Source organism: Pelobates fuscus, chromosome 4, assembly GCF_036172605.1.
Source record: "Pelobates fuscus isolate aPelFus1 chromosome 4, aPelFus1.pri, whole genome shotgun sequence".
Classification (NCBI taxonomy): Eukaryota; Metazoa; Chordata; class Amphibia; order Anura; family Pelobatidae; genus Pelobates; species Pelobates fuscus.
This window is the reverse complement of record NC_086320.1, coordinates 169,687,110-169,714,984: the sequence shown is the minus strand read 5'-3', so window position 1 is coordinate 169,714,984 and position 27,875 is coordinate 169,687,110. Positions and strand designations below refer to the sequence as shown.

Here is a 27,875-nt window from a genome sequence, read left to right as displayed (position 1 = left end):
GGATAATGGATAAATGATGTAATTGACATGACATTTTTATTCTTATAATATATTATCATTTTTCGCATCCTTTTTTTTAATATCTATATATAATATAGTATTCATTTTTGTATATACAAAACACTGCAGTGTTGCAATTCCATTACAGCCAAGGTAGCATGTGAACCTATATTTAACCCATATTAGTCACTGTACTTCCTATTTTTTTTTTTTTTTTGACATTTTCTCTTAGGGCACAACATTGTAATATATACTCTTCTAGCAGCAGTGTTAATAATTGCATAGCTTCTGGCATTAAAGAAGAAAGAAACACTGTTAACTAAGCTAGCAATAATTAAAATTAAACTGTCTTGGAAAGTCCATTGTTGCAATCATTCAGCTAACAATAACAGTTGCCGAGTGCGGAGTTTTCATGTGACTGCTCTTCTACAGTTCTTGTGATTGTTGTAAGCAAATGTTTTGTGAGTCAGTTCTAGCACAGAGGTTTGGTACAAGATTAAATTTAATTGACATTTGGTCTTCATTTTACAAAACACAACCATACACAATAACAGCAGTCTTTGTTTTACTGAACATTTAGATTGTACGATTTCTGATTATCCAGAAGTCTGACATTTTTTTTAATCCAGATATCACACCTCCCTACTAATACCCCCACGAGAGACATACCTCACAGGTTAAGAGCCCCTGCTAAGCTAATGAGCTAAACCCTGCATTGCCATGATAATAGAGACAGTACCCAGCAGAAAACAGGTAATAATTTATACTTTTTAAAAACAGTTTGACTTCTTACAATGGAACAGATGCTTCCATGACACGCCTGGCGTCATAACCACTATAGTGGGCTGCATAATTCAATGTGCCCGGTGTGTTCATTTAATGCAGTGCTAGAGACACATTTTTATGTAAAGGACACATGGCAGGGTATCATCTTAAGTGAATAAACAATGCAAACATTTTCAGTGAATGGGGGATTTTTATTCCCAATAACATATTGTATTAGTCTATAGAACCAATACTCAGTCATATTTTAGATGGTCATTGAGATTAGGGCCTGTAGGTGATTATGGTGATTATTGTCAATAAGCACAGTACATTATAACATTAATGCAGTGATTGGGAGGCAATTAATAAAGATAAATTCAATACAAAGCTAGTGGAGTGTGGAATTCATCGATAAATTTAACATTTATATTGTTACTGCTTTGGAACAATCAAAGCATGGGCCTGGAGCTTCTACTCCCATAGCCCCTTTGTTAATCTGGCCCTGGGTGAGTTACTAACCAAGCTGCAATTAATGAACAATTCCCAATTTATGCTATTTTTCTCTTTTTTTATTTTTCTATTTTGATTTCAGTAATAGTGCGGGCTGTCCAGTGATTGGTGAGTTTGCACTACAATAACAAAAATCATGCAAAGAGCAGTATTATTTTAAAGGTTCTTTGCTACGGTATTGCCCTCTTAATGAGGTATATAACTTTATTTACCTTTTCAAGCCTTTATGTAACTGATACTTGAGTTATCTTTAAACGTTTTCACTGCCTCATCCTCTTCGACATGAAAAGCAGAATGAAGAGCAGAATGAATCGATCCTTTGGATTTCAATTTCTTCTGCTTTTTTTGCCTACCCACCATGAAGTATATATATGGATTGACAGCACTGCTGAGAACAGTGCATAAAATGCTGGCAAAAAAGAAAAGCATAGTTTGGAATCCATTTGGCAAATACCTTAAGTGCAGTAGTAGCCACATAAATTTCACTGGCACAGTAGCTATAAGAAATACAAAGACCGTAATTATTATGATAATGTAGAGTTTAGGAGTACGACACCTTTTGGACGTCTTTTGAATTCTTATAAGTAAAATGGTGCTGGAAAAGATCATGAGTGGAACAGAAATACAAATTGATATTACAAATGACATTGCCTGAACCCCTGTGCATTGCACAGACTCAATTGAAAAACATTTGGGGGAGCACACAATATTTTCAAGGCAGCTAATTAGACAGGCAAAAAACCACATGGTTAAACAAACTATTAATGATTGGTGTTTTGGGCGACGGCAACGGTACCAGATTGGATAATAAACAGATACACATCTCTCTATGCTAATAGCAAGGAGGAAGAACATACCTCCTTGGTAGGAGCTATCACAGACAATCTCTAAAACTAGATGAGTATTAGCTACTCCATGTGAATAGGGATGAATATCCATTAATTGATCGACTTGTAGCATCATAAGAATAGCATTGGAGAAAAGGTAAATAATGTCGGCAATCATCAGATTGATTATATACACCGTGTAGGTGTTCACTGGGATTCTAAAGCAGAGGAACCAGAATGCAACACCATTCCCAAGCATTCCAAAAAGACAGACTACAAAAATGCAACAGGCAGCAATTGTAAAATGTATGTCAGGTGAATCTCTTGGTTTATAAAGTCCATGTTCACTTGCTTCGATGTTGAACGCAGACATGATGTTTTCTGACTCTGGACTATGTGCAGTTTCTTCAGTATGCAGTGGCTATCTAGAAGAAAAAAATGCAAACATAAAATATTTTTCATACAACTCACAGAGAGATAGCAGTAGAATGTAAAATCATTTTTAATTGTTTAGAAATTATTAATATCACATTATACAGAGGATGGAAACAGATATAATATAAATAACAGGAAAAAAAGCATGAAAAACTCACCTTATTTCCAGCGCCGCGCGGGTCCGCTGGCACTGGCCCCACCCCCTTGGTGACATAATCAGAATTGACGATTTTTAGCCAATCCAATACTTTCGCATGAGGAAAGCATTGGATTGGCTAAAATCGGCAAGGGGGCAGGGTCAAACACCATTTTGGCCAATCAGCATCTCCTCATAGAGATGCATTGAGTCAATGCATCTCTATGAGGAAAATTCAGCACCCCCATTCAGAGTGTGGGGAAGCTGAATGGCAGAGCTGCCTACTGTGCAGCACTGAGCCAGGAAGCACCTCCAGTGGCCATCTAAGGCGTGGCCACTTGGAGGTGTTCCTAGGGGCAATGTAAACAATGCATTTTCTTTGAAAAGGCAGTGTTTGCATGAAAATGCCTGCATATAATGATTATATTCACCAGAACAACTACATTAACCCCTTCAGGACGGAGTCAATAGTGCACGTTCTGATCAAAACAAAACGTAAACAAAAACTGGAATTTGCGCTATATGTCTGTTCAACCGTAATTCACCGCTGTCACATTAAGTGCACCCACACTTATTATATATCATATTGTTCAGGAGAGACAGGGCTTTAATTTATCATTAACTATTCATATATGGAACATAATGTATTTTGAATAAAATTTTTAAAAAATGTGAGAAAATAAGATTTTTTTTTAAATTTGTATTTTCGTCTGACATTTTAGCTGTGAATGTTATAATACTGTTACATATTTGTAATCAGCGATGTCTCACGAGTACAACAGTACCCCCCATTAACAGGTTTTATGGTGTTTTGGAAAGTTACAGGGTCATATATAGAACGTTCCATTTTCACATTGAAATTTGCCAGATTAGTAATGTTACCTTTGAGATGGTGTGGTAGCCCAGGAATGAGAATTACCCCCATAATGGCATACCATTTGAAAAAGTAGACAAGCCAAGGTATTGAAAGTGGGGTATGTTTAGTCTTTTTTAGTAGCCACTTAGTCACAAACACTGGCCAAAGTTAGCGTTCATATTTGTTTTTGTGTGAAAAAAGCAACAAACTAATATTTGGCCAGTGTTTGTGACTAAGTGGCTACTAAGAAAGACTGGACATACCCCACTTGCAATATCTCTTTTGCAAATGGTATGCCATCTTTTGGGTAATTCTCATTCCTGGGCTACCATACGCTCTCAAAGGCAACATAACCAATCTGGCAAATTTCAATGTGAAAAAAATGAAATGCATGCCTTATATGTGACTCTCTAACTTTCCAAAACGCCATAAAACCTGTACATGGGGGGTACTGTTATTCTCAGGAGACTTCACTAAACACAAATATTAGTGTTTTAAAACAGTAAAACATATTACAACAATAATATAGTACATAAAAGTGCCGTTCATTTGTAAAAAATGCAAAAAAACTTCACTTTTACTTAATATATCATCGTTGTAATGCAATTTACCAGTTTAAACACTAATATTTAAATTCAGCAAAGTCTCCCGAGTAAAACAGTACCCCCAATGTGCAGGTTTTATGGTGTCTTGGAGAGTTACAGGGTCAAATATAGTGCTTGCAAATTAAATTCTCTGCACTTTCCTCCTGTGTTTTCAGGCATGTCAATCAAATTTGAATTAATCAAATCACATAATTATGTTAAAAGATTACTTAAATATACATGTAGAATTTTAATATATAAACATATATATGTTTTTAAATTCTACATGTATACTAATGTAATCTTTTGTGTAATTATATGTATTTATCTATATATATATATATATATATATATATAAAATGTCATTCTAAGTGTATTTTGTTACCAATATATATATATATATATATATATATATATATATATATATATGTAACGTCATTCTAAGTGTATTTTAATACTAATATATAGTGATGTCGCGAACACGAAATTTTCACGAAATGTCGCGAACCGGCGAACCGGGCGAACCGCCATTGACTTCAACGGGCAGGCGATTTTTAAAACCCACAGGGACTCTTTCTGGCCACAAAAGTTATGGAAAAGTTGTTTCAAGGGGACTAACACCTGGACTGTGGCATGCCGGATGGGGATCCATGGCAAAACTCCCATGGAAAATTACACAGTTGATGCAGAGTCTGGTTTTATTTTTATTTTTTTAAATTCTTTATTTATGCCAAGGTAGAACAGCACAGTGAAAACACATTACATTGAAACATTGGAAGATATAGTAACAGTTTGTAGGCCCTGTCTCCATTGCATCTTTAAAGACAAAAGAGTGACACTCCTTACATACTTTTCCTACACCGACATATCTTGGAGTGAATAGAACAATCAATATAGCGTGGACACACTGTCCTCCCTGGTATATTTTAATTTATAACATAAAAATAAAATCAGATAAGACGTGAATAAACTATAAATCACCACATATACATTTCTTTAGTCGATAGGACATGCCCTATTCTTTCTCTGGTTTTCATATGCGGGTTCCAAAAATCCGCCTCTGAATCACCTAAGAATTGCAATCAGTCTGTTTCTGTGCGTACAGGTCCATGTCCCATCGTAGTGTATATTAGTTACGTATTGAGTGGTTATATTTCAACATTTGCGTTGAGTGCTCATGGTGAAAAAGAAAATAGAAGTAAAAGGATAAGAGGAGTAAGTAGGAAGATAGAAAAAGGGAGTACGAAGGGGGTGAGGTGGAGGGGGGGGGGTGCAGGTAAGAACCGGCCAGTGCATATCTAATCTATCTAATCCCCGCCTTGGTTGTATCGTTAGCGCGTACCTCAGGCATTCGCTGCGCTGGCTTTCCAAGGGCCCCAAATTTTTTCAAACTTTTTTGTCGAGCCTCTAACCCTGGCTGTTAGGTCATCCATCAGATAATGATCTCTAATCTTCCGAATCACCATGTCAATTTCCGGAGCCTCGCTCCGCAGCCACACCTGTGCCAATGCTCTCCTAGCGGCTAGGTTCACCTTATGCAACAGGGTCTGTTCCGCTTTTGTCCAGTTCTCCATAGATCTAGCCAGCAAGAACACCCACGGGTCCAGCTTAACCTCTCTCTCAAATATGTCTTGTATCAATTGCGCAACCTGCCGCCAAAAAACCTGTGCTATTGGGCATTCCCACCACATGTGAACGTAAGTGCCCTTGAGGCCGCACCCCCGCCAGCATAAGTCCGTAGTAGTTTGGTTCATACGGCTCAACTTAACGGGGGTAACATACCATCGAAACAGCGTCTTGTATGCTTGTTCTTGTAGTGAGACACACATAGAGGACTGTGCGGCCGCCTCCCACATTTCCTGCCATTCCACTCCTTCCAGTGTCTCCCCCAAGTCCGCCTCCCATTGATCTATATATGTAATTCCTCCCCATTCTAAAGTGTTATTGCACAACTGTGAGTATAGAAGCGAAATCAGTTTGCTCGGGAATTGTTCTTTCGCGCACATTCTTTCAAAGAATGTCATCTTTGCTACTGCGGCTTTTTTAACCTGAGTGTCTTGGGCGTAAGCTCTAATCTGGAGGTATCTAAAAAAATCAAAGGTTGCTCAAATCCTCAAATGTCACCAACGACCCTCCCTCATACAACTGGTGCAATCTCTGCACCCCCGCCCGTTCTATGCCTCTAAAATCCCGGGCCGTCATTCCTGGTAGAAATGCCGTGTTCCTCAAGAGAGGGGTCATCGGAGAGGGAGAGGACGCCAGGCCATACTTAGGGGCGGCCGCGTCCCATATCCTCAGAGAGTTGACAATCGCAGGACAGGGCACTGTGATGTGTGGTCTGTGCTCTCTAGGGGTCCACATATAGAACTGAGGCCTATCCAGTCCCATAAGTGATGCTTCCAGGTCTACCCATCTCCTTTCCTCCGGTGGAGAGTGCCACATTGCCACCTGGGCTAGTTGGGCAGCCTCATAATAAAAATGTAAGTGTGGAAGGCCCAGTCCGCCCCTGTCCCTAGCTCGGTAGAGGATGTTGCGTGAGAATCTATGTTTTTTGTTTTGCCATATGAATTTGCCTATCGTTTGTTGAAGTGGCCCTAAGTCAGACCTAGTTACTTTAATCGGGAGTGCCTGAAACAGGAATAATATTCTGGGGAGTACATTCATTTTAATAGAATGGATCCTCCCTATCCAAGAAATCGCCTTATCAGTCCAGTTCTCCATGTTGGCTATCAACGTCCGTATCAGCAGGCAGGGCCGGATTGGGAACAGAAAGCAGCCCTGGAAAAAATGATTCCAGCCCTCTAATTCATTGTGTCACATAGTATGCTTGTATTGTTTATATGTATGTACTTTGGAAGACTTTTGTCTTAACTGCAGCCCCTCGCTCCAGATGATCCATGGGTGTTACAGTGCTATAACCGCCACCCTCCAGGACGCCCCCTGTCCGTTGTGACTGGCTCTGCATGGGGACAATTATTTAAGCAGGGAAATACACCATGCCGATATCAGCATATCGGCATCAGTGTGTCAATTATATAATTTCAGAAAATATATATATTAAAAGGATGTTCCACAATAATAAATCACACTAGTTCAATGGCACACACACACACTGACTACAGAAAAGCTCACTGACACAAACAAGCTCACTACAGACAAGTTCACCGATACACACAAATGCTCTCTGACCCATGTACAAGCTCACTACAGACAAGCTTACGTTCAGTGACATTCAGTCAAGCACACTAGAGACAAACACAACCCAACTACAGACAAGCTCACGACACACACAACCTCTCTGACCAACACAAGCTCGCTAATGACAAACACAGAAGTGCTCTGACCCACACAAGCTCACTGAGACACAGAAGCTCTCTGACCCACACAAGCTTACTACAGGCAAGCTCACTGACACACACAAGCTCACCACAGACAAGCACACCAACACACACAAGCTCCCTACCCCATACACAAGCTCACAACAGTCAAACTTACTGACACACACAAGCTTATTACAGGCAAGCTCACTGATACACACACACACTATGAACTCACTGACAAACACAGGCTTACTACAAGCTAGTCCATACACACAAGCACACTACAAGCTCATTGATACACACAAGCTTACTGACACACACACAAGCCCACTACAAGCTCACTGATACACACAAGCTTACTACAAGCTCGCTGATACACACAAGCTTACTACAAGCTCGCTGATACACACACAAGCTTACTAGAAGCTCGCTGATACACACACAAGCACACTACAAGCTCGCTGATACACACACAAGCACACTACAAGCTCACTGATACACACAAGCACACTACAAGCTAGCTGATACACACACAAGCACACTTCAAGCTAGCTGATACACACAAGCACACTACAAGCTCACTGATACACACAAGCACACTACAAGCTAGCTGATACACGCACAAGCTCACTGATACACACAAGCACACTGCAAGCTAGCTGATACACACACAAGCACACTACAAGCTCACTGATACACACAAGCACACTACAAGCTAGCTGATGCACACACAAGCACACTTCAAGCTAGCTGATACACACACAAGCACACTACACGCTCACTGATATACACAAGCACACTACAAGCTAGCTGATACACACAAGCACACTTCAAGCTAGCTGATACACACACAAGCACACTACATGTTCACTGATACATACAAGCACACTACAAGCTAGCTGATACACACAAGCACACTTAAAGCTAGCTGATACACACACAAGCACACTACACGTTCACTGATACACACACAAGCACACTACAAGTTCACTGATACACACACAAGCACACTACAAGCTCACTGATATACACAAGCACACTACAAGCTAGCTGATGCACACACAAGCACACTTCAAGCTAGCTGATACACACACAAGCACACTACAAGCTCACTGATACATACAAGCACACTACAAGCTAGCTGATACACACAAGCACACTTCAAGCTAGCTGATATACACACAAGCACACTACACGTTCACTGATACACACACAAGCACACTAGAAGTTCACTGATACACACACAAGCACACTACAAGCTCACTGATACACACAAGCACACTACAAGTTCACTGATACACACACAAGCACACTACAAGCTAGCTGATACACACACAAGCACACTACAAAGCTCACTGATACACACAAGCACACTACAAGCTAGCTGATACACACACAAGCACACTTCAAGCTCACTGATACACACAAGCACACTACAAGCTCACTGATACACACAAGCACACTACAAGCTAGCTGATACACACACAAGCACACTACAAGCTAGCTGATACACACACAAGCACACTACAAGCTCACTGATACACACACAAGCACACTACAAGCTAGCTGATACACACAAGCTTACTACAAGCTCGCTGATACACACACAAGCTTACTAGAAGCTCTCTGATACACACACAAGCACACTACAAGCTTGCTGATACACACACAAGCACACTACAAGCTCACTGATACACACAAGCACACTACAAGCTAGCTGATACACACACAAGCACACTACAAGCTAGATGAAACACACACAAGCACACTGATTCACACTACAAGTTCACTGATACACACACAAGCACACTACAAGTTCACTGATACACACAAGCACACTACAAGCTCACTGATACACACAAGCACACTACAAGCTAGCTGATACACACAAGCACACTACAAGTTCACTGATACACACACAAGCACACTACAAGCTAGCTGATACACACACAAACACACTACAAGTTCACTGATACACACAAGCACACTACAAGTTCACTGATACACACAAGCACACTACAAGCTAGCTGATACACACAAGCAAACTACAAGCTCACTGATACACACACAAGCACACTACAAGCTAGCTGATACACACACATGCACACTACAAGCTAGCTGATACACACAAGCACACTACAAGCTCACTGATACACACAAGCACACTACAAGCTCACTGATACACACAAGCACACTACTAGCTAGCTGATACACACACAAGCATACTACAAGCTCACTGATACACACAAGCACACTACAAGCTAGTCAATTATATAATTTCCGAATATATATATATTAAAAGGATGTTCCACATTAATAAATCACACTAGTTCAATGGCACACACACACACACACTGACTACAGAAAAGCTCACTGACACAAACAAGCTCACTACAAACAAGTTCACCGATACACACAAATGCTCTCTGACCCATGTACAAGCTCACTACAGACAAGCTTACGTTCAGTGACATTCAGTCAAGCACACTAGAGACAAACACAACCCAACTACAGACAAGCTCACGACACACACAACCTCTCTGACCAACACAAGCTCGCTAATGACAAACACAGAAGTGCTCTGACCCACACAAGCTCACTGAGACACAGAAGCTCTCTGACCCACACAAGCTTACTACAGGCAAGCTCACTGACACACACAAGCTCACCACAGACAAGCACACCAACACACACAAGCTCCCTACCCCATACACAAGCTCACAACAGTCAAACTTACTGACACACACAAGCTTATTACAGGCAAGCTCACTGATACACACACACACACTATGAACTCACTGACAAACACAGGCTTACTACAAGCTAGTCCATACACACAAGCACACTACAAGCTCATTGATACACACAAGCTTACTGACACACACACAAGCCCACTACAAGCTCACTGATACACACAAGCTTACTACAAGCTCGCTGATACACACAAGCTTACTACAAGCTCGCTGATACACACACAAGCTTACTAGAAGCTCGCTGATACACACACAAGCTTACTAGAAGCTCGCTGATACACACACAAGCACACTACAAGCTCGCTGATACACACACAAGCACACTACAAGCTCGCTGATACACACACAAGCACACTACAAGCTCACTGATACAAACAAGCACACTACAAGCTAGCTGATACACGCACAAGCTCACTGATACACACAAGCACACTACAAGCTAGCTGATACACACACAAGCACACTACAAGCTCACTGATACACACAAGCACACTACAAGCTAGCTGATGCACACACAAGCACACTTCAAGCTAGCTGATACACACACAAGCACACTACACGCTCACTGATATACACAAGCACACTACACGCTCACTGATATACAAAAGCACACTACAAGCTAGCTGATACACACAAGCACACTTCAAGCTAGCTGATACACACACAAGCACACTACACGTTCACTGATACATACAAGCACACTACAAGCTAGCTGATACACACACAAGCACACTACACGTTCACTGATACACACACAAGCACACTACAAGTTCACTGATACACACACAAGCACACTACAAGCTCACTGATATACACAAGCACACTACAAGCTAGCTGATGCACACACAAGCACACTTCAAGCTAGCTGATACACACACAAGCACACTACAAGCTCACTGATACATACAAGCACACTACAAGCTAGCTGATGCACACACAAGCACACTTCAAGCTAGCTGATACACACACAAGCACACTACAAGCTCACTGATACATACAAGCACACTACAAGCTAGCTGATACACACAAGCACACTTCAAGCTAGCTGATACACACACAAGCACACTACACGTTCACTGATACACACACAAGCACACTAGAAGTTCACTGATACACACACAAGCACACTACAAGCTCACTGATACACACAAGCACACTACAAGTTCACTGATACACACACAAGCACACTACAAGCTAGCTGATACAGACACAAGCACACTTCAAGCTCACTGATACACACAAGCACACTACAAGCTCACTGATGCACACAAGCACACTACAAGCTAGCTGATACACACACAAGCACACTACAAGCTAGCTGATACACACACAAGCACACTACAAGCTCACTGATACACACACAAGCACACTACAAGCTAGCTGATACACACAAGCTTACTACAAGCTCACTGATACACAGACAAGCTTACTAGAAGCTCTCTGATACACACACAAGCACACTACAAGCTTGCTGATACACACACAAGCACACTACAAGCTCACTGATACACACAAGCACACTACAAGCTAGCTGATACACACACAAGCACACTACAAGCTAGATGAAACACACACAAGCACACTGATTCACACAAGCACACTACAAGTTCACTGATACACACAAGCACACTACAAGCTCACTGATACAAACACAAGCACACTACAAGTTCACTGATACACACAAGCACACTACAAGCTCACTGATACACACAAGCACACTACAAGCTAGCTGATACACACAAGCACACTACAAGTTCACTGATACACACACAAGCACACTACAAGCTAGCTGATACACACACAAGCACACTACAAGCTCACGGATACACACAAGCAAACTACAAGCTCACTGATACACACACAAGCACACTACAAGCTAGCTGATACACACACATGCACACTACAAGCTAGCTGATACACACAAGCACACTACAAGCTCACTGATACACACAAGCACACTACAAGCTCACTGATACACACAAGCACACTACTAGCTAGCTGATACACACACAAGCATACTACAAGCTCACTGATACACACAAGCACACTACAAGCTAGTCAATTATATAATTTCCGAATATATATATATTAAAAGGATGTTCCACATTAATAAATCACACTAGTTCAATGGCACACACACACACACTGACTACAGAAAAGCTCACTGACACAAACAAGCTCACTACAGACAAGTTCACCGATACACACAAATGCTCTCTGACCCATGTACAAGCTCACTACAGACAAGCTTATGTTCAGTGACATTCAGTCAAGCACACTAGAGACAAACACAACCCAACTACAGACAAGCTCACGACACACACAACCTCTCTGACCAACACAAGCTCGCTAATGACAAACACAGAAGTGCTCTGACCCACACAAGCTCACTGAGACACAGAAGCTCTCTGACCCACACAAGCTTACTACAGGCAAGCTCACTGACACACACAAGCTCACCACAGACAAGCACACCAACACACACAAGCTCCCTACCCCATACACAAGCTCACAACAGTCAAACTTACTGACACACACAAGCTTATTACAGGCAAGCTCACTGATACACACACACACACTATGAACTCACTGACAAACACAGGCTTACTACAAGCTAGTCCATACACACAAGCACACTACAAGCTCATTGATACACACAAGCTTACTGACACACACCCAAGCCCACTACAAGCTCACTGATACACACAAGCTTACTACAAGCTCGCTGATACACACAAGCTTACTACAAGCTCGCTGATACACACACAAGCTTACTAGAAGCTCGCTGATACACACACAAGCTTACTAGAAGCTCGCTGATACACACACAAGCACACTACAAGCTCGCTGATACACACACAAGCACACTACAAGCTCGCTGATACACACACAAGCACACTACAAGCTCACTGATACACACAAGCACACTAGAAGCTAGCTGATACACGCACAAGCTCACTGATACACACAAGCACACTACAAGCTAGCTGATACACACACAAGCACACTACAAGCTCACTGATACACACAAGCACACTACAAGCTAGCTGATGCACACACAAGCACACTTCAAGCTAGCTGATACACACACAAGCACACTACACGCTCACTGATATACACAAGCACACTACACGCTCACTGATATACACAAGCACACTACAAGCTAGCTGATACACACAAGCACACTTCAAGCTAGCTGATAAACACATAAGCACACTACACGTTCACTGATACATACAAGCACACTACAAGCTAGCTGATACACACACAAGCACACTACACGTTCACTGATACACACACAAGCACACTACAAGTTCACTGATACACACACAAGCACACTACAAGCTCACTGATATACACAAGCACACTACAAGCTAGCTGATGCACACACAAGCACACTTCAAGCTAGCTGATACACACACAAGCACACTACAAGCTCACTGATACATACAAGCACACTACAAGCTAGCTGATACACACAAGCACACTTCAAGCTAGCTGATACACACACAAGCACACTACACGTTCACTGATACACACACAAGCACACTAGAAGTTCACTGATACACACACAAGCACACTACAAGCTCACTGATACACACAAGCACACTACAAGTTCACTGATACACACACAAGCACACTACAAGCTAGCTGATACACACACAAGCACACTACAAAGCTCACTGATACACACAAGCACACTACAAGCTAGCTGATACACACACAAGCACACTTCAAGCTCACTGATACACACAAGCACACTACAAGCTCACTGATGCACACAAGCACACTACAAGCTAGCTGATACACACACAAGCACACTACAAGCTAGCTGATACACACACAAGCACACTACAAGCTCACTGATACACACACAAGCACACTACAAGCTAGCTTATACACACAAGCTTACTACAAGCTCACTGATACACACACAAGCTTACTAGAAGCTCTCTGATACACACACAAGCACACTACAAGCTTGCTGATACACACACAAGCACACTACAAGCTCACTGATACACACAAGCACACTACAAGCTAGCTGATACACACACAAGCACACTACAAGCTAGATGAAACACACACAAGCACACTGATTCACACAAGCACACTACAAGTTCACTGATACACACAAGCACACTACAAGCTCACTGATACAAACACAAGCACACTACAAGCTAGCTGATACACACAAGCACACTTCAAGCTAGCTGATACACACACAAGCACACTACACGTTCACTGATACACACACAAGCACACTAGAAGTTCACTGATACACACACAAGCACACTACAAGCTCACTGATACACACAAGCACACTACAAGTTCACTGATACACACACAAGCACACTACAAGCTAGCTGATACAGACACAAGCACACTTCAAGCTCACTGATACACACAAGCACACTACAAGCTCACTGATGCACACAAGCACACTACAAGCTAGCTGATACACACACAAGCACACTACAAGCTAGCTGATACACACACAAGCACACTACAAGCTCACTGATACACACACAAGCACACTACAAGCTAGCTGATACACACAAGCTTACTACAAGCTCACTGATACACAGACAAGCTTACTAGAAGCTCTCTGATACACACACAAGCACACTACAAGCTTGCTGATACACACACAAGCACACTACAAGCTCACTGATACACACAAGCACACTACAAGCTAGCTGATACACACACAAGCACACTACAAGCTAGATGAAACACACACAAGCACACTGATTCACACAAGCACACTACAAGTTCACTGATACACACAAGCACACTACAAGCTCACTGATACAAACACAAGCACACTACAAGTTCACTGATACACACAAGCACACTACAAGCTCACTGATACACACAAGCACACTACAAGCTAGCTGATACACACAAGCACACTACAAGTTCACTGATACACACACAAGCACACTACAAGCTAGCTGATACACACACAAGCACACTACAAGCTCACGGATACACACAAGCAAACTACAAGCTCACTGATACACACACAAGCACACTACAAGCTAGCTGATACACACACATGCACACTACAAGCTAGCTGATACACACAAGCACACTACAAGCTCACTGATACACACAAGCACACTACAAGCTCACTGATACACACAAGCACACTACTAGCTAGCTGATACACACACAAGCATACTACAAGCTCACTGATACACACAAGCACACTACAAGCTAGTCAATTATATAATTTCCGAATATATATATATTAAAAGGATGTTCCACATTAATAAATCACACTAGTTCAATGGCACACACACACACACTGACTACAGAAAAGCTCACTGACACAAACAAGCTCACTACAGACAAGTTCACCGATACACACAAATGCTCTCTGACCCATGTACAAGCTCACTACAGACAAGCTTATGTTCAGTGACATTCAGTCAAGCACACTAGAGACAAACACAACCCAACTACAGACAAGCTCACGACACACACAACCTCTCTGACCAACACAAGCTCGCTAATGACAAACACAGAAGTGCTCTGACCCACACAAGCTCACTGAGACACAGAAGCTCTCTGACCCACACAAGCTTACTACAGGCAAGCTCACTGACACACACAAGCTCACCACAGACAAGCACACCAACACACACAAGCTCCCTACCCCATACACAAGCTCACAACAGTCAAACTTACTGACACACACAAGCTTATTACAGGCAAGCTCACTGATACACACACACACACTATGAACTCACTGACAAACACAGGCTTACTACAAGCTAGTCCATACACACAAGCACACTACAAGCTCATTGATACACACAAGCTTACTGACACACACCCAAGCCCACTACAAGCTCACTGATACACACAAGCTTACTACAAGCTCGCTGATACACACAAGCTTACTACAAGCTCGCTGATACACACACAAGCTTACTAGAAGCTCGCTGATACACACACAAGCTTACTAGAAGCTCGCTGATACACACACAAGCACACTACAAGCTCGCTGATACACACACAAGCACACTACAAGCTCGCTGATACACACACAAGCACACTACAAGCTCACTGATACACACAAGCACACTAGAAGCTAGCTGATACACGCACAAGCTCACTGATACACACAAGCACACTACAAGCTAGCTGATACACACACAAGCACACTACAAGCTCACTGATACACACAAGCACACTACAAGCTAGCTGATGCACACACAAGCACACTTCAAGCTAGCTGATACACACACAAGCACACTACACGCTCACTGATATACACAAGCACACTACACGCTCACTGATATACACAAGCACACTACAAGCTAGCTGATACACACAAGCACACTTCAAGCTAGCTGATAAACACATAAGCACACTACACGTTCACTGATACATACAAGCACACTACAAGCTAGCTGATACACACACAAGCACACTACACGTTCACTGATACACACACAAGCACACTACAAGTTCACTGATACACACACAAGCACACTACAAGCTCACTGATATACACAAGCACACTACAAGCTAGCTGATGCACACACAAGCACACTTCAAGCTAGCTGATACACACACAAGCACACTACAAGCTCACTGATACATACAAGCACACTACAAGCTAGCTGATACACACAAGCACACTTCAAGCTAGCTGATACACACACAAGCACACTACACGTTCACTGATACACACACAAGCACACTAGAAGTTCACTGATACACACACAAGCACACTACAAGCTCACTGATACACACAAGCACACTACAAGTTCACTGATACACACACAAGCACACTACAAGCTAGCTGATACACACACAAGCACACTACAAAGCTCACTGATACACACAAGCACACTACAAGCTAGCTGATACACACACAAGCACACTTCAAGCTCACTGATACACACAAGCACACTACAAGCTCACTGATGCACACAAGCACACTACAAGCTAGCTGATACACACACAAGCACACTACAAGCTAGCTGATACACACACAAGCACACTACAAGCTCACTGATACACACACAAGCACACTACAAGCTAGCTTATACACACAAGCTTACTACAAGCTCACTGATACACACACAAGCTTACTAGAAGCTCTCTGATACACACACAAGCACACTACAAGCTTGCTGATACACACACAAGCACACTACAAGCTCACTGATACACACAAGCACACTACAAGCTAGCTGATACACACACAAGCACACTACAAGCTAGATGAAACACACACAAGCACACTGATTCACACAAGCACACTACAAGTTCACTGATACACACAAGCACACTACAAGCTCACTGATACAAACACAAGCACACTACAAGTTCACTGATACACACAAGCACACTACAAGCTCACTGATACACACAAGCACACTACAAGCTAGCTGATACACACAAGCACACTACAAGTTCACTGATACACACACAAGCACACTACAAGCTAGCTGATACACACACAAACACACTACAAGTTCACTGATACACACACGCACACTACAAGTTCACTGATACACACAAGCACACTACAAGCTAGCTGATACACACAAGCACACTACAAGCTCATGGATACACACAAGCAAACTACAAGCTCACTGATACACACACAAGCACACAACAAGCCAGCTGATACACACACATGCACACTACAAGCTAGCTGATACACACAAGCACACTACAAGCTCACTGATACACACAAGCACACTACTAGCTAGCTGATACACACACAAGCTTATTACAGGCAAGCTCACTGATACACACACACACTACAAACTCACTGACAAACACAGGCTTACTACAAGCTAGTCCATACACACAAGCACACTACAAGCTCATTGATACACACAAGCTTACTGATACACACACAAGCCCACTACAAGCTCACTGATACACACAAGCTTACTACAAGCTCGCTGATACACACAAGCTTACTACAAGCTCGCTGATACACACAAAAGCTTACTAGAAGCTCGCTGATACACACACAAGCACACTACAAGCTCGCTGATACAAACACAAGCACACTACAAGCTCACTGATACACACAAGCACACTTCAAGCTAGCTGATACACACACAAGCACACTACAAGCTCACTGATACACACAAGCACACTACAAGCTAGCTGATACACGCACAAGCTCACTGATACACACAAGCACACTACAAGCTAGCTGATACACACACAAGCACACTTCAAGCTAGCTGATACACACACAAGCACACTACAAGCTCACTGATACACACAAGCACACTACAAGCTCACTGATACACACAAGCACACTACAAGCTCACTGATACACACAAGCACACTACAAGCTAGCTGATACACACACAAGCACACTACAAAGCTCACTGATACACGCAAGCACACTACAAGCTAGCTGATACACACACAAGCAAACTTCAAGCTAGCTGATACACACACAAGCACACTACACGTTCACTGATACACACACAAGCACACTACAAGTTCACTGATACACACACAAGCACACTACAAGCTCACTGATACACACAAGCACACTACAAGTTCACTGATACACACACAAGCACACTACAAGTTCACTGATACACACACAAGCACACTACAAGTTCACTGATACACACACAAGCACACTACAAGCTCACTGATACACACAAGCACACTACACGTTCACTGATACACACACAAGCACACTACAAGTTCACTGATACACACACAAGCACACTACAAGCTCACTGATACACACAAGCACACTACAAGTTCACTGATACACACACAAGCACACTACAAGCTAGCTGATACACACACAAGCACACTACAAGCTAGCTGATACACACACAAGCACACTACAAGCTCACTGATACACACAAGCACACTACAAGCTAGCTGATACACACACAAGCACACTTCAAGCTAGCTGATACACACACAAGCACACTGCACGCTCACTGATACACACAAGCACACTACAAGCTAGCTGATACACACACAAGCACACTACAAGCTAGCTGATACACACACAAGCTCACGACACACACAACCTCTCTGACCAACACAAGCTTGCTAATGACAAACACAGAAGTGCTCAGACCCACACAAGCTTACTACAGGCAAGCTCACTGACACACACAAGCTCACCACAGACAAGCACACCAACACACACAAGCTCCCTACCCCATACACAAGCTCACAACAGTCAAACTTACAGACACACACAAGCTTATTACAGGCAAGCTCACTGATACACATACACTACAAACTCACTGACAAACACAGGCTTACTACAAGCTAGTCCATACACACAAGCACACTACAAGCTCATTGATACACACAAGCTTACTGATACACACACAAGCCCACTACAAGCTCACTGATACACACAAGCTTACTACAAGCTAGTTGATACACACAAGCTTACTACAAGATAGCTTATACACACTCTCTCTCTCTCTCTCTCTCTCTCCAACTCTTTCAGTGTCACTCATGCAATTACCTGTCACTGGCAGTGTGGATTCTAAGCCTGGTGTGAGGTTCCTTCATGATATGCTTCCTCTTCCTGTGTGAAAGTTCACCAGGCTGAGGCTGGGGGCGGAGCTCCAATGCAGGGGTTAGACCCTACCAGACTGGCTGTGCAGAGGAGATGGCAATGTGTGGGAGACTCTCACTGCTCCCTGCTGCAGATGGCTGCTACCTGTCTGTGTACCAGCCTCTAGCAGCCACCTCGGTAATTATCTGACCCAGCCCCCAAACAAAACTCAGAGGAGGAAAAAATATTTTTTCAGGTGCTGCACTGCCGGCCCCAAGTCTACCGGCCCACCGGGAAATTCCCCGGTATCCCGGTGGGCCAGTCCGGCCCTGTCAGCAGGGTGTAATTCTGTTGAAACATTTGAGATGGGTCTGCCGTTAATCGGACGCCTAAATATTTTATGTAATCCCTCGCTATTCTTAGACTATGTGTCATCCTTATGTAAGTGACGTCCGTCTCTGGCATACCTATAGGTAGTACACTAGACTTGTCCATATTCACTTTGTATCCGACCAACTCCCCAAAATCCTTCAGTACGGTCGTTAATGCTGCCATAGAGTCTCTCGGTTCAGTCAGAGTCAATAATACGTCGTCCGCAAATGCCGATACCACATATCTTTGCCCACCTACATCTATCCCTTTAATGTCCGAAGCTACGCGTATTGCCTGAAGGAGTGGTTCTAACGATAAAGCAAATAACAAGGGGGACAATGGGCAGCCCTGTCTAGTACCGTTGCTCAGATCGAATGGCTTCATCCTTGCGCCCGAAATGCGAATTTGCGCCCTGACGTTGGTGTACATGGCTCGCACTGCCGTCGTAAACTGGGCTGGGAAGCCAAAATGATCCAGCAATGTAAATAAATAAGGCCATTTAACCCTGTCGAACGCCTTTTCGGCGTCCAACGACAGTAACATTGTCGGTATTTTCCTGATGTTTTGTCTCCATATGAGATCCACATTATGCCTGGTATTCTCAAAAAGCTGTCTATTTGGTATAAACCCCACCTGATCTGGGTGAACTAATCGAGACAGCATTGGGTTAATCCTGGCGGCCAGAATTTTCGCCAGTAGTTTGGAATCGTGGTTGATAAGGGATATCCGGCGAAAGTTTTCCGGGAACGACAGATCCCGACCTGGTTTTGGCAGTAGTACAATATCGGCTAGTGACATGTCTCTATCAGGAGGTCCTCCCTCCAGTAACTCGTTAAACCAAGCTTCAATATGCGGGACTAGTTCTTCCCTAAAAATTTTATAATAAGAGCCATCAAAGCCATCCGGTCCTGGTGCCTTATTGCTCTTCAAAGCAGAGGTTGCTACGTCCACTTCCTCTGCCGAGATAGGTTTCCTCAAGTATTCAACATTCGCTTCTTTTAGTTTTGGCAAGTGCAGCCCGGTAAGAAAAGTTTGTAATCTGTCCCTCTCACTTTGTACTCTGGTCGGGTCTGTCATGGAATGATTGTATAATTGAGTAAAAAATTCTGTAAATACCGTTGCTATGTCTGTTGGGTCTGTGCGGCTTTGACCCGAGGCATCCCTGATTTGTGTGATGTGGGTCCTCCGCTGTCGTGGTCGGAGCGACCTCGCCAGCAGGTTTTCCATCCTGTTAGCTTTTTCGAAGTAGGTCCGTTTAGACCAAATGATAGCCCGCGCTGTCTCGTCAAGTAGCGTTCCTCTGACCGAGGCCCTCAGGTCCTGGACCGCCCGCAAATTAGCGAGTGTAGCGTCCGTCTTATGTTTTTGTTCAGCCTTACGCAAAGACTCCAGAAGGGATGATAGCAATAGGGCTTTGCGCTTTTTCTTTAGTGTAGCTTCGCGGATCAAAATGCCTCTAATCACCGTTTTGTGAGCCGACCACACCGTCACCTTAGACAGTCCTGATTCGGCTTCTCTGGCAAAATAGTCAGTCAATTCCCCCCTTACCGTCTCAACAATCTCAGAATCACGAAGCATAGACGTATTCAATTTCCAGGACCACGGGGACGCCACTCTTAGTCTATCTAGTGTTAAGGACACATCTGCGTGATCCGACCAAGTGATGGAGCCTACAGTCGACTCCGACACCTTGGGAACCGAGGAGGGACTGACCAAATAGAAATCAATTCTTGAGTAGGTACCGTGGGGTGCTGAATAGAACGTAAAGTCGTCCTCATCAGGGTGTTGCACCCTCCAAACATCAACAAGGCCTGTATCCTGTATGAAGATATGTAGTAATTTGTCTTGCCCGCCTCTGTTGTGTGATCTAGGGAGATTTTTACCAGATCCCCTATCTCTCGCTGGGCATGGAGCTGCATTGAAATCGCCCCCTACTATCATTATTCCATGTGGCAATGCATTAATTACCTGAGTCAATTCCGCCCAGAACTCCTTGGAGGGGTCGTTCGGGCCATAAAGATTAAGAATATGTATACTATGGGAGTATAGCGTTCCCGACAGGAGTACGAAGCGGCCTCCCGAGTCTGTGTGTATCTTTGTAACAGTGAGCGGGCATCTGTGATGGATCAAAATTGCTACCCCATTCCTCTTATTTAAAGCTTTAGACTCATAAGTGGTGCGGTATGTATGGTCCCTAAGCGCAAACTTCGCTGACGCTTGAATGTGTGTCTCCTGCAGGAAGGCTATGTCTGGGTTTAATCTTTTGAGGTCCCTAAACATAAGGCGCCTTTTTTTGGGTGCGTTAAGTCCCTTAACATTCAGTGACAATATCTTTACCGGCATGGGCCCGCCCTACTGGTTTCGCTATGATAGGGCACATTGTTACGCATGCGCGCTAAATTGACCCCAGATACCTTTCTCGTTGGTGGAAGGACCATGGTTCGCCAGTATGCTCTAGTCTGCTCAGTGTATGCGACATCAATCAATATTTTCTCACCGGCCGTCTCGCTTCCTTTCCTTGATTGGACTCGCACATCCCTCGGGTGAACTCCATTCAATCTCCGGACAATCCTTAGGGGTGTCTCCCGTACGCCCCCCTCCAGGGAAAAGTAGGGTAGGGAATGCAAAGGGAACAGAAAGGGAAAGGAAAAAAGTAAAGTGGATAGAAGGAAAACAAGAATCGAGAAACATATTATATACAACAGGTGCCTGGTCTTAACGGTAGCCAGGCATGTGTGGGGTGTGAGTCCCCGTTCCTCCAGTAGTCCTTCAAGGTCCTATAGGAGCAGGGACTCAGACCAACCTAAATTTTAAATTGTAAATGAGACCGTATTCTTTTAGTAAAGCATCGTAAGCCTCCATTGCCGTTACATTCGCCTAGTAGGGGCGTCTCACCACAATCTGCCGAGGGTCAGTATACTTGTACACCATGCTGGGCTCTCCCCTTCCCCCATCCATCCACCCATCCCGCGATATTCCCGCCCTCCCGATCCCCTAAAAAGCATAACTTTGCCACCATAGATGAGAGCTGTGACGTAAACCCCTGAGAAAGCCCAGCCAGGAGAGCTATGGCAAGTACAGCGTAACACTTCAGGAATAATGTAGAGCCCAAGAAAGTATGGTACAGTCCCCGTAATCGAAACTGAGAATTGGAGCAGCTGAGACTCATGAGAACCCTCCTCCCATCACAAAATCGCAAATCCCGCGCCTTGCAACGTGTTTAACCCCCTAAGGACTCATGACGTGTGATACATGTCATAATCACCTTTCATTCCTTGAGTTCGGTCCTCAAGGGGTCGAAGGGCCCCCTGAGACAATGCTCTACTAGGTGGCGCGGGTGACACTGACAAAAAGATAGCGAGAAGCAATGGTATCCCCCCGCCACCCACCACTACGTATCTTGGTAGTTAGCCTCGGTTTAAACTAGATGGCAGCAATCTAACATATAAATACATAGAAGGATATGAAAACAGGCAATGCAATAAAATAAAGCAATAATTGTGGAACAGAAAAAAACAAGTTATCTCCCTGCCGTAATCCGTCCCGCCGCCCTCCATAACCTTCCCGTCACCCGCCGGCTGTTTTGAAAAAATTAAGTTCAGGTCCCGAAAATCATCCATGCATCTGCAAGCATCTGCACCGTGTTTCAGTCAAAACCTAGGTGCGGGTATGGATGAGCACTGACCCGAAGTCCCCAAAAGGGCCCAAAAGAGGGGGATACTACCCTCAACTTCGCCTTAGCTAGATCCTGCCAGGAGATAGAAACCCTAACCCTCCCCATGGTAAATCGGAGCCCCCCCCGAGAGAGAGCCTCAAGCTGAGTGTAGAGGGCCCAATTTTAACAGGTATAAGAGCCCCCAAGCCCCCAAAAAGGATCAAGAAACTGAAGAACTTGCCCGCAAATAGAAAAAACACCTCCTCCCAAAATCAGGATGCAGAACGCCCCCCACCAGCCATCCCCACGAGGAGTTGGCTCCAAAATGGATTAGAACACCCTTCAGACCTCACTCGCCCGCCGTGTACCAATCTCGGGGGAGGGGATGTACCGTCGCCATCGCTTCATCTGGGATCGTGATTCCTCCTGTTTCTTGCACCCCTAGCTCGTGCAGAAACGACACCGGGTCGCCCCCCGGGAGTAAAATCTTAGAGCGGCCGTCCTTAAACGCCATCAGCCGAAACGGATATCCCCATGCATATTTAATCGAATGCCGCTGGAGCAATTCCGTTATAGGCCGCCATTCCCGCCGTCGCCTCAGGGTGTCCGGCGTCAGGTCTTGATATAAGGCCAATTCCGCTCCCTTATACTTAATGTGGCCCTCTCTCCCGCGTCTCATCAAAGCTTCTTTCGTTTGAAAAAATTGAAACTTGATGATGACATCTCTGGGCCTGTTATCTTTTGCCCGGCGGGCTCTCAATGCGCGGTGCGCTCTCTCTATGTGCCAGTGATTTTCAGGTATATTTGGGAGGAGCGGTTTAAATATGGAGGAGACCACCTCAATCAGGGAGCCTTCCCCCTCCTGTTCTGGCAGACCCCGCAGCCTAATGTTATTCCTGCGCGAGCGGTTACCCAGATCATCTAACGCAGATTCAGCCTCCGCTAACCTGGACGTTAAGAGGTTAATTTGGGCCGCAGCCGCGTTGTGGGCTCCCACCATGGACTCTGCACGCTGTTCTAAGACTGCAGTTCTGGTCCCCAGGGCATGAATTTCCGCCTTGACCTCAGCGGTATTCCTGGCTATTTCCGTTGCCAGGAAGGACCTTACCTCTGCCAAGGTAGCCAGTATCTGCTTTGCATCTGGCTCTTGGGGTCCGGGTGTCGCGCTGGAGCCAGGACTGGACGGAGATCGAGGCCCTCCTGTGCTCTCCCGTCTGCCATCTTGTGTGGAATTCCTCATGACGCGGGAGGCTGCAAATAGATCCGACACCGTCGCTCCCTGCTCAGCGTGTTTTTTTGTCTGCTTCTTAGGGGCCCGCTTGTCCATCTCGGGTTCCCCCACTGACAGCTGCCGGTAAACTCACGGTCTGATTGCTGTAATGCGCTGTTGGTCCGGCGATCCCGGCGGAGCTTCACTCAGGTACGTCCAGCTCGCTCCGACCGCCCAGAGTCTGGTTTTAATCCATAAAGCGCAGAAATCACTTAACATTCCTAAATCACAATGGATATGGATTGACACCTGACATATGACATATTGACACCTTGACATATGGATTGACACCTGTCCTCAGAGACCCTGATAAACACTGACACAGAGCAGAATAGGGACTATTCCTCCTACATAGGGTCACTTGGCAGATATGGATTGACACCTATCCTAAGGATCCCTGATACACACTGACACAAAGCAGAATAGGGACTGTTCCCCCTACATAGGGTCACTTGGCAGATATGGATTGACACCTGTCATCAGAGCCCCTGATACACACTGACACAGAGCAGAAGAGGGACTGTTCCCCCTACATAGGGTCACTTGGCAGATATGGATTGACACCTATCCTAAGGATCCCTGATACACACTGACACAGAGCAGAATAGGGACTGTTCCCCCTACATAGGGTCACTTGGCAGATATGGATTGACACTTATCCTAAGGATCGCTGATACACATTGACACAGAACAGAATAGGGACTGTTCCCCCTACATAGGGTCACTTGGCAGATATGGATTGACACCTATCCTAAGGATCCCTGATACACACTGACACAGAGCAGAATAGGGACTGTTCCCCCTACATCGGGTCACTTGGCAGATATTGATTGACACCTATCCTAAGGATCCCTGATACACACTGACACAGAGCAGAATAGGGACTGTTCCCCCTACATAGGGTCACTTGGCAGATATGGATTGACACATATCCTAAGGATCCCTGATACACACTGACACAAAGCAGAATAGGGACTGTTCCCCCTACATAGGGTCACTTGGCAGATATGCATTGACACCTATCCTAAGGATCCCTGATACACACTGACACAGAGCAGAATAGGGACTGTTCCCCCTACATAGAGTCACTTTGCAGATATGGATTGACACCTGTCCTCAGAGCCCCTGATACACACTGACACAGAGCAGAATAGGGACTGTTCCCCCTACATAGGGTCACTTGGCAGATATGGATTGACACCTATCCTAAGGATCCCTGATACACACTGACACAGAGCAGAATAGGGACTGTTCCCCCTACATAGAGTCACTTTGCAGATATGGATTGACACCTATCCTAAGGATCCCTGATACACACTGACACAGAGCAGAATAGGGACTGTTCCCCCTACATAGGGTCACTGTTGCGGTCACCGGCCCGCCGAGCCTCACGGTCGTGCCCGACCGGCACGACCGCTCCGACTACACGAGCTTACCTGCTCGTCGGCGAGCCGGGAACCGCGCGTGTAGTTCTTCCGGGCATCACGCCCGAATCCAATATGGCGCCGACCACGTGGTCGCGTCTATGGATAGCCCCGCCCCCGAGAATTATACTAACGTGTGCGTGACGTCACGACGTCAACGCACACGTACGTTCTGGGGTCAGAGGTCGCCCTCTGACCAATCATAGCTTAGAGAGGGGTATTTAAACCCCTAATTCACCCTAGTACTTTGCCATGTCGTGGTTTCAGTTTCCTGGTTTCCTGAAAGTGCTGATTCTGTGTTTCTGATTTCCTGGTATCCTGATCCTTGGCGTTTCCCTGGTTATTCTGATCTCTGGTTTCCCTGACTTGGCTTGTTTTATCGGTATTGAGTATTTTCTGGCTTCCTTGACCTCGGCTTTCCCTTTGACCATTCTCTGTCTCTAGCGTATTAGTCCGGCCATTCTAAGGTCCGGTTTACGCTCTATCTTATTATTTTCCTTTTCTTACTTATGTATATGTTTACATAAGTTCTGCGTGCTGGACCACATTACTAGTCGTGACATTACGACATGGCCATGGATCCTGCAGAACTATGCAAACATATGATCGCCTGTGAAAATAGGGTGGAGGATATGGACCACAGGTTAGACCAATTTGCCCAGGCATTTCAGATCTTGCTCCAGAGGACTGCCTCTTTAGAGGTCCCTCCTGTACCACCTGTGGTTCCGCCACCTGTAGTGGTTCCCGTACCACATAAACCACCGTCCATAACCTTGTCACCGCCCCCTCGTTATGGAGGTGATTCTAAGGAATTCAGAGGTTTTTTAAACCAAATAGAATACCACTTTGAGGCCTCCCCAGGTTCATTCCCAACAGATAGATCTAAAATAGGCTATCTGATGAACCAATTAACTGGAAAAGCCTTGACTTGGGCTAACCCCTTATGGGAAAGTGGTGACGCAGTAGCCCGTGATTACAGTATCTTTCTTACGGCCTTTAAGGCTACATTTGAACCTAAAGGCAGGGAGAAGAACGCTGCCAAAGCCCTTATGAGAATCAAACAAGGCAGTCGTTCGGTAGCCGATTATGCAATAGAGTTCAGGACATTAGCGTCTGAGGTTGATTGGACCAATAGCGGTCTGGTGACTGCTTTCTCTGAAGGTTTAGCTGAGAATATACAAGATGAGACTGCAGCTAGAGACCTTCCGGTTAATCTTAACGAGTTTATTGCCTACATGATAGACATTGATAACCGGCTCAGAGAGAGAGAGAAAAACAAACAACGTAACAGACGTTCTAATTCGTCCATAGCTCCTCGTTTCTCTAACCCAGTGGTGAGTAGCCAAACGCCTCTTCCAGAACCTGAACCCATGCAATTGGGTAGTGCTAAACTCACTGAGGCAGAGAGACAACACAGACGTAACGAGGGGTTA

At 44.4% G+C, this 27,875-nt stretch overlaps 1 protein-coding gene across 2 annotated transcripts in view; it reads right to left on the bottom strand.

Moving 5' to 3' along the window:
- Positions 1–673: 673 nt before the first annotated feature.
- The window catches only part of LOC134607943 (proto-oncogene Mas-like), a 43,832-nt gene continuing 16,630 nt past the window's right edge, over positions 674–27,875 (bottom strand). For both annotated transcript variants that reach the window (XM_063450540.1, XM_063450541.1), the window contains one exon: positions 674–2,527. In XM_063450540.1, the coding sequence (XP_063306610.1) occupies positions 1,492–2,475 (984 nt within the window). In that variant the 5' untranslated portion in view covers positions 2,476–2,527 and the 3' untranslated portion in view covers positions 674–1,491. The remainder of the gene's footprint in view (positions 2,528–27,875) is intronic.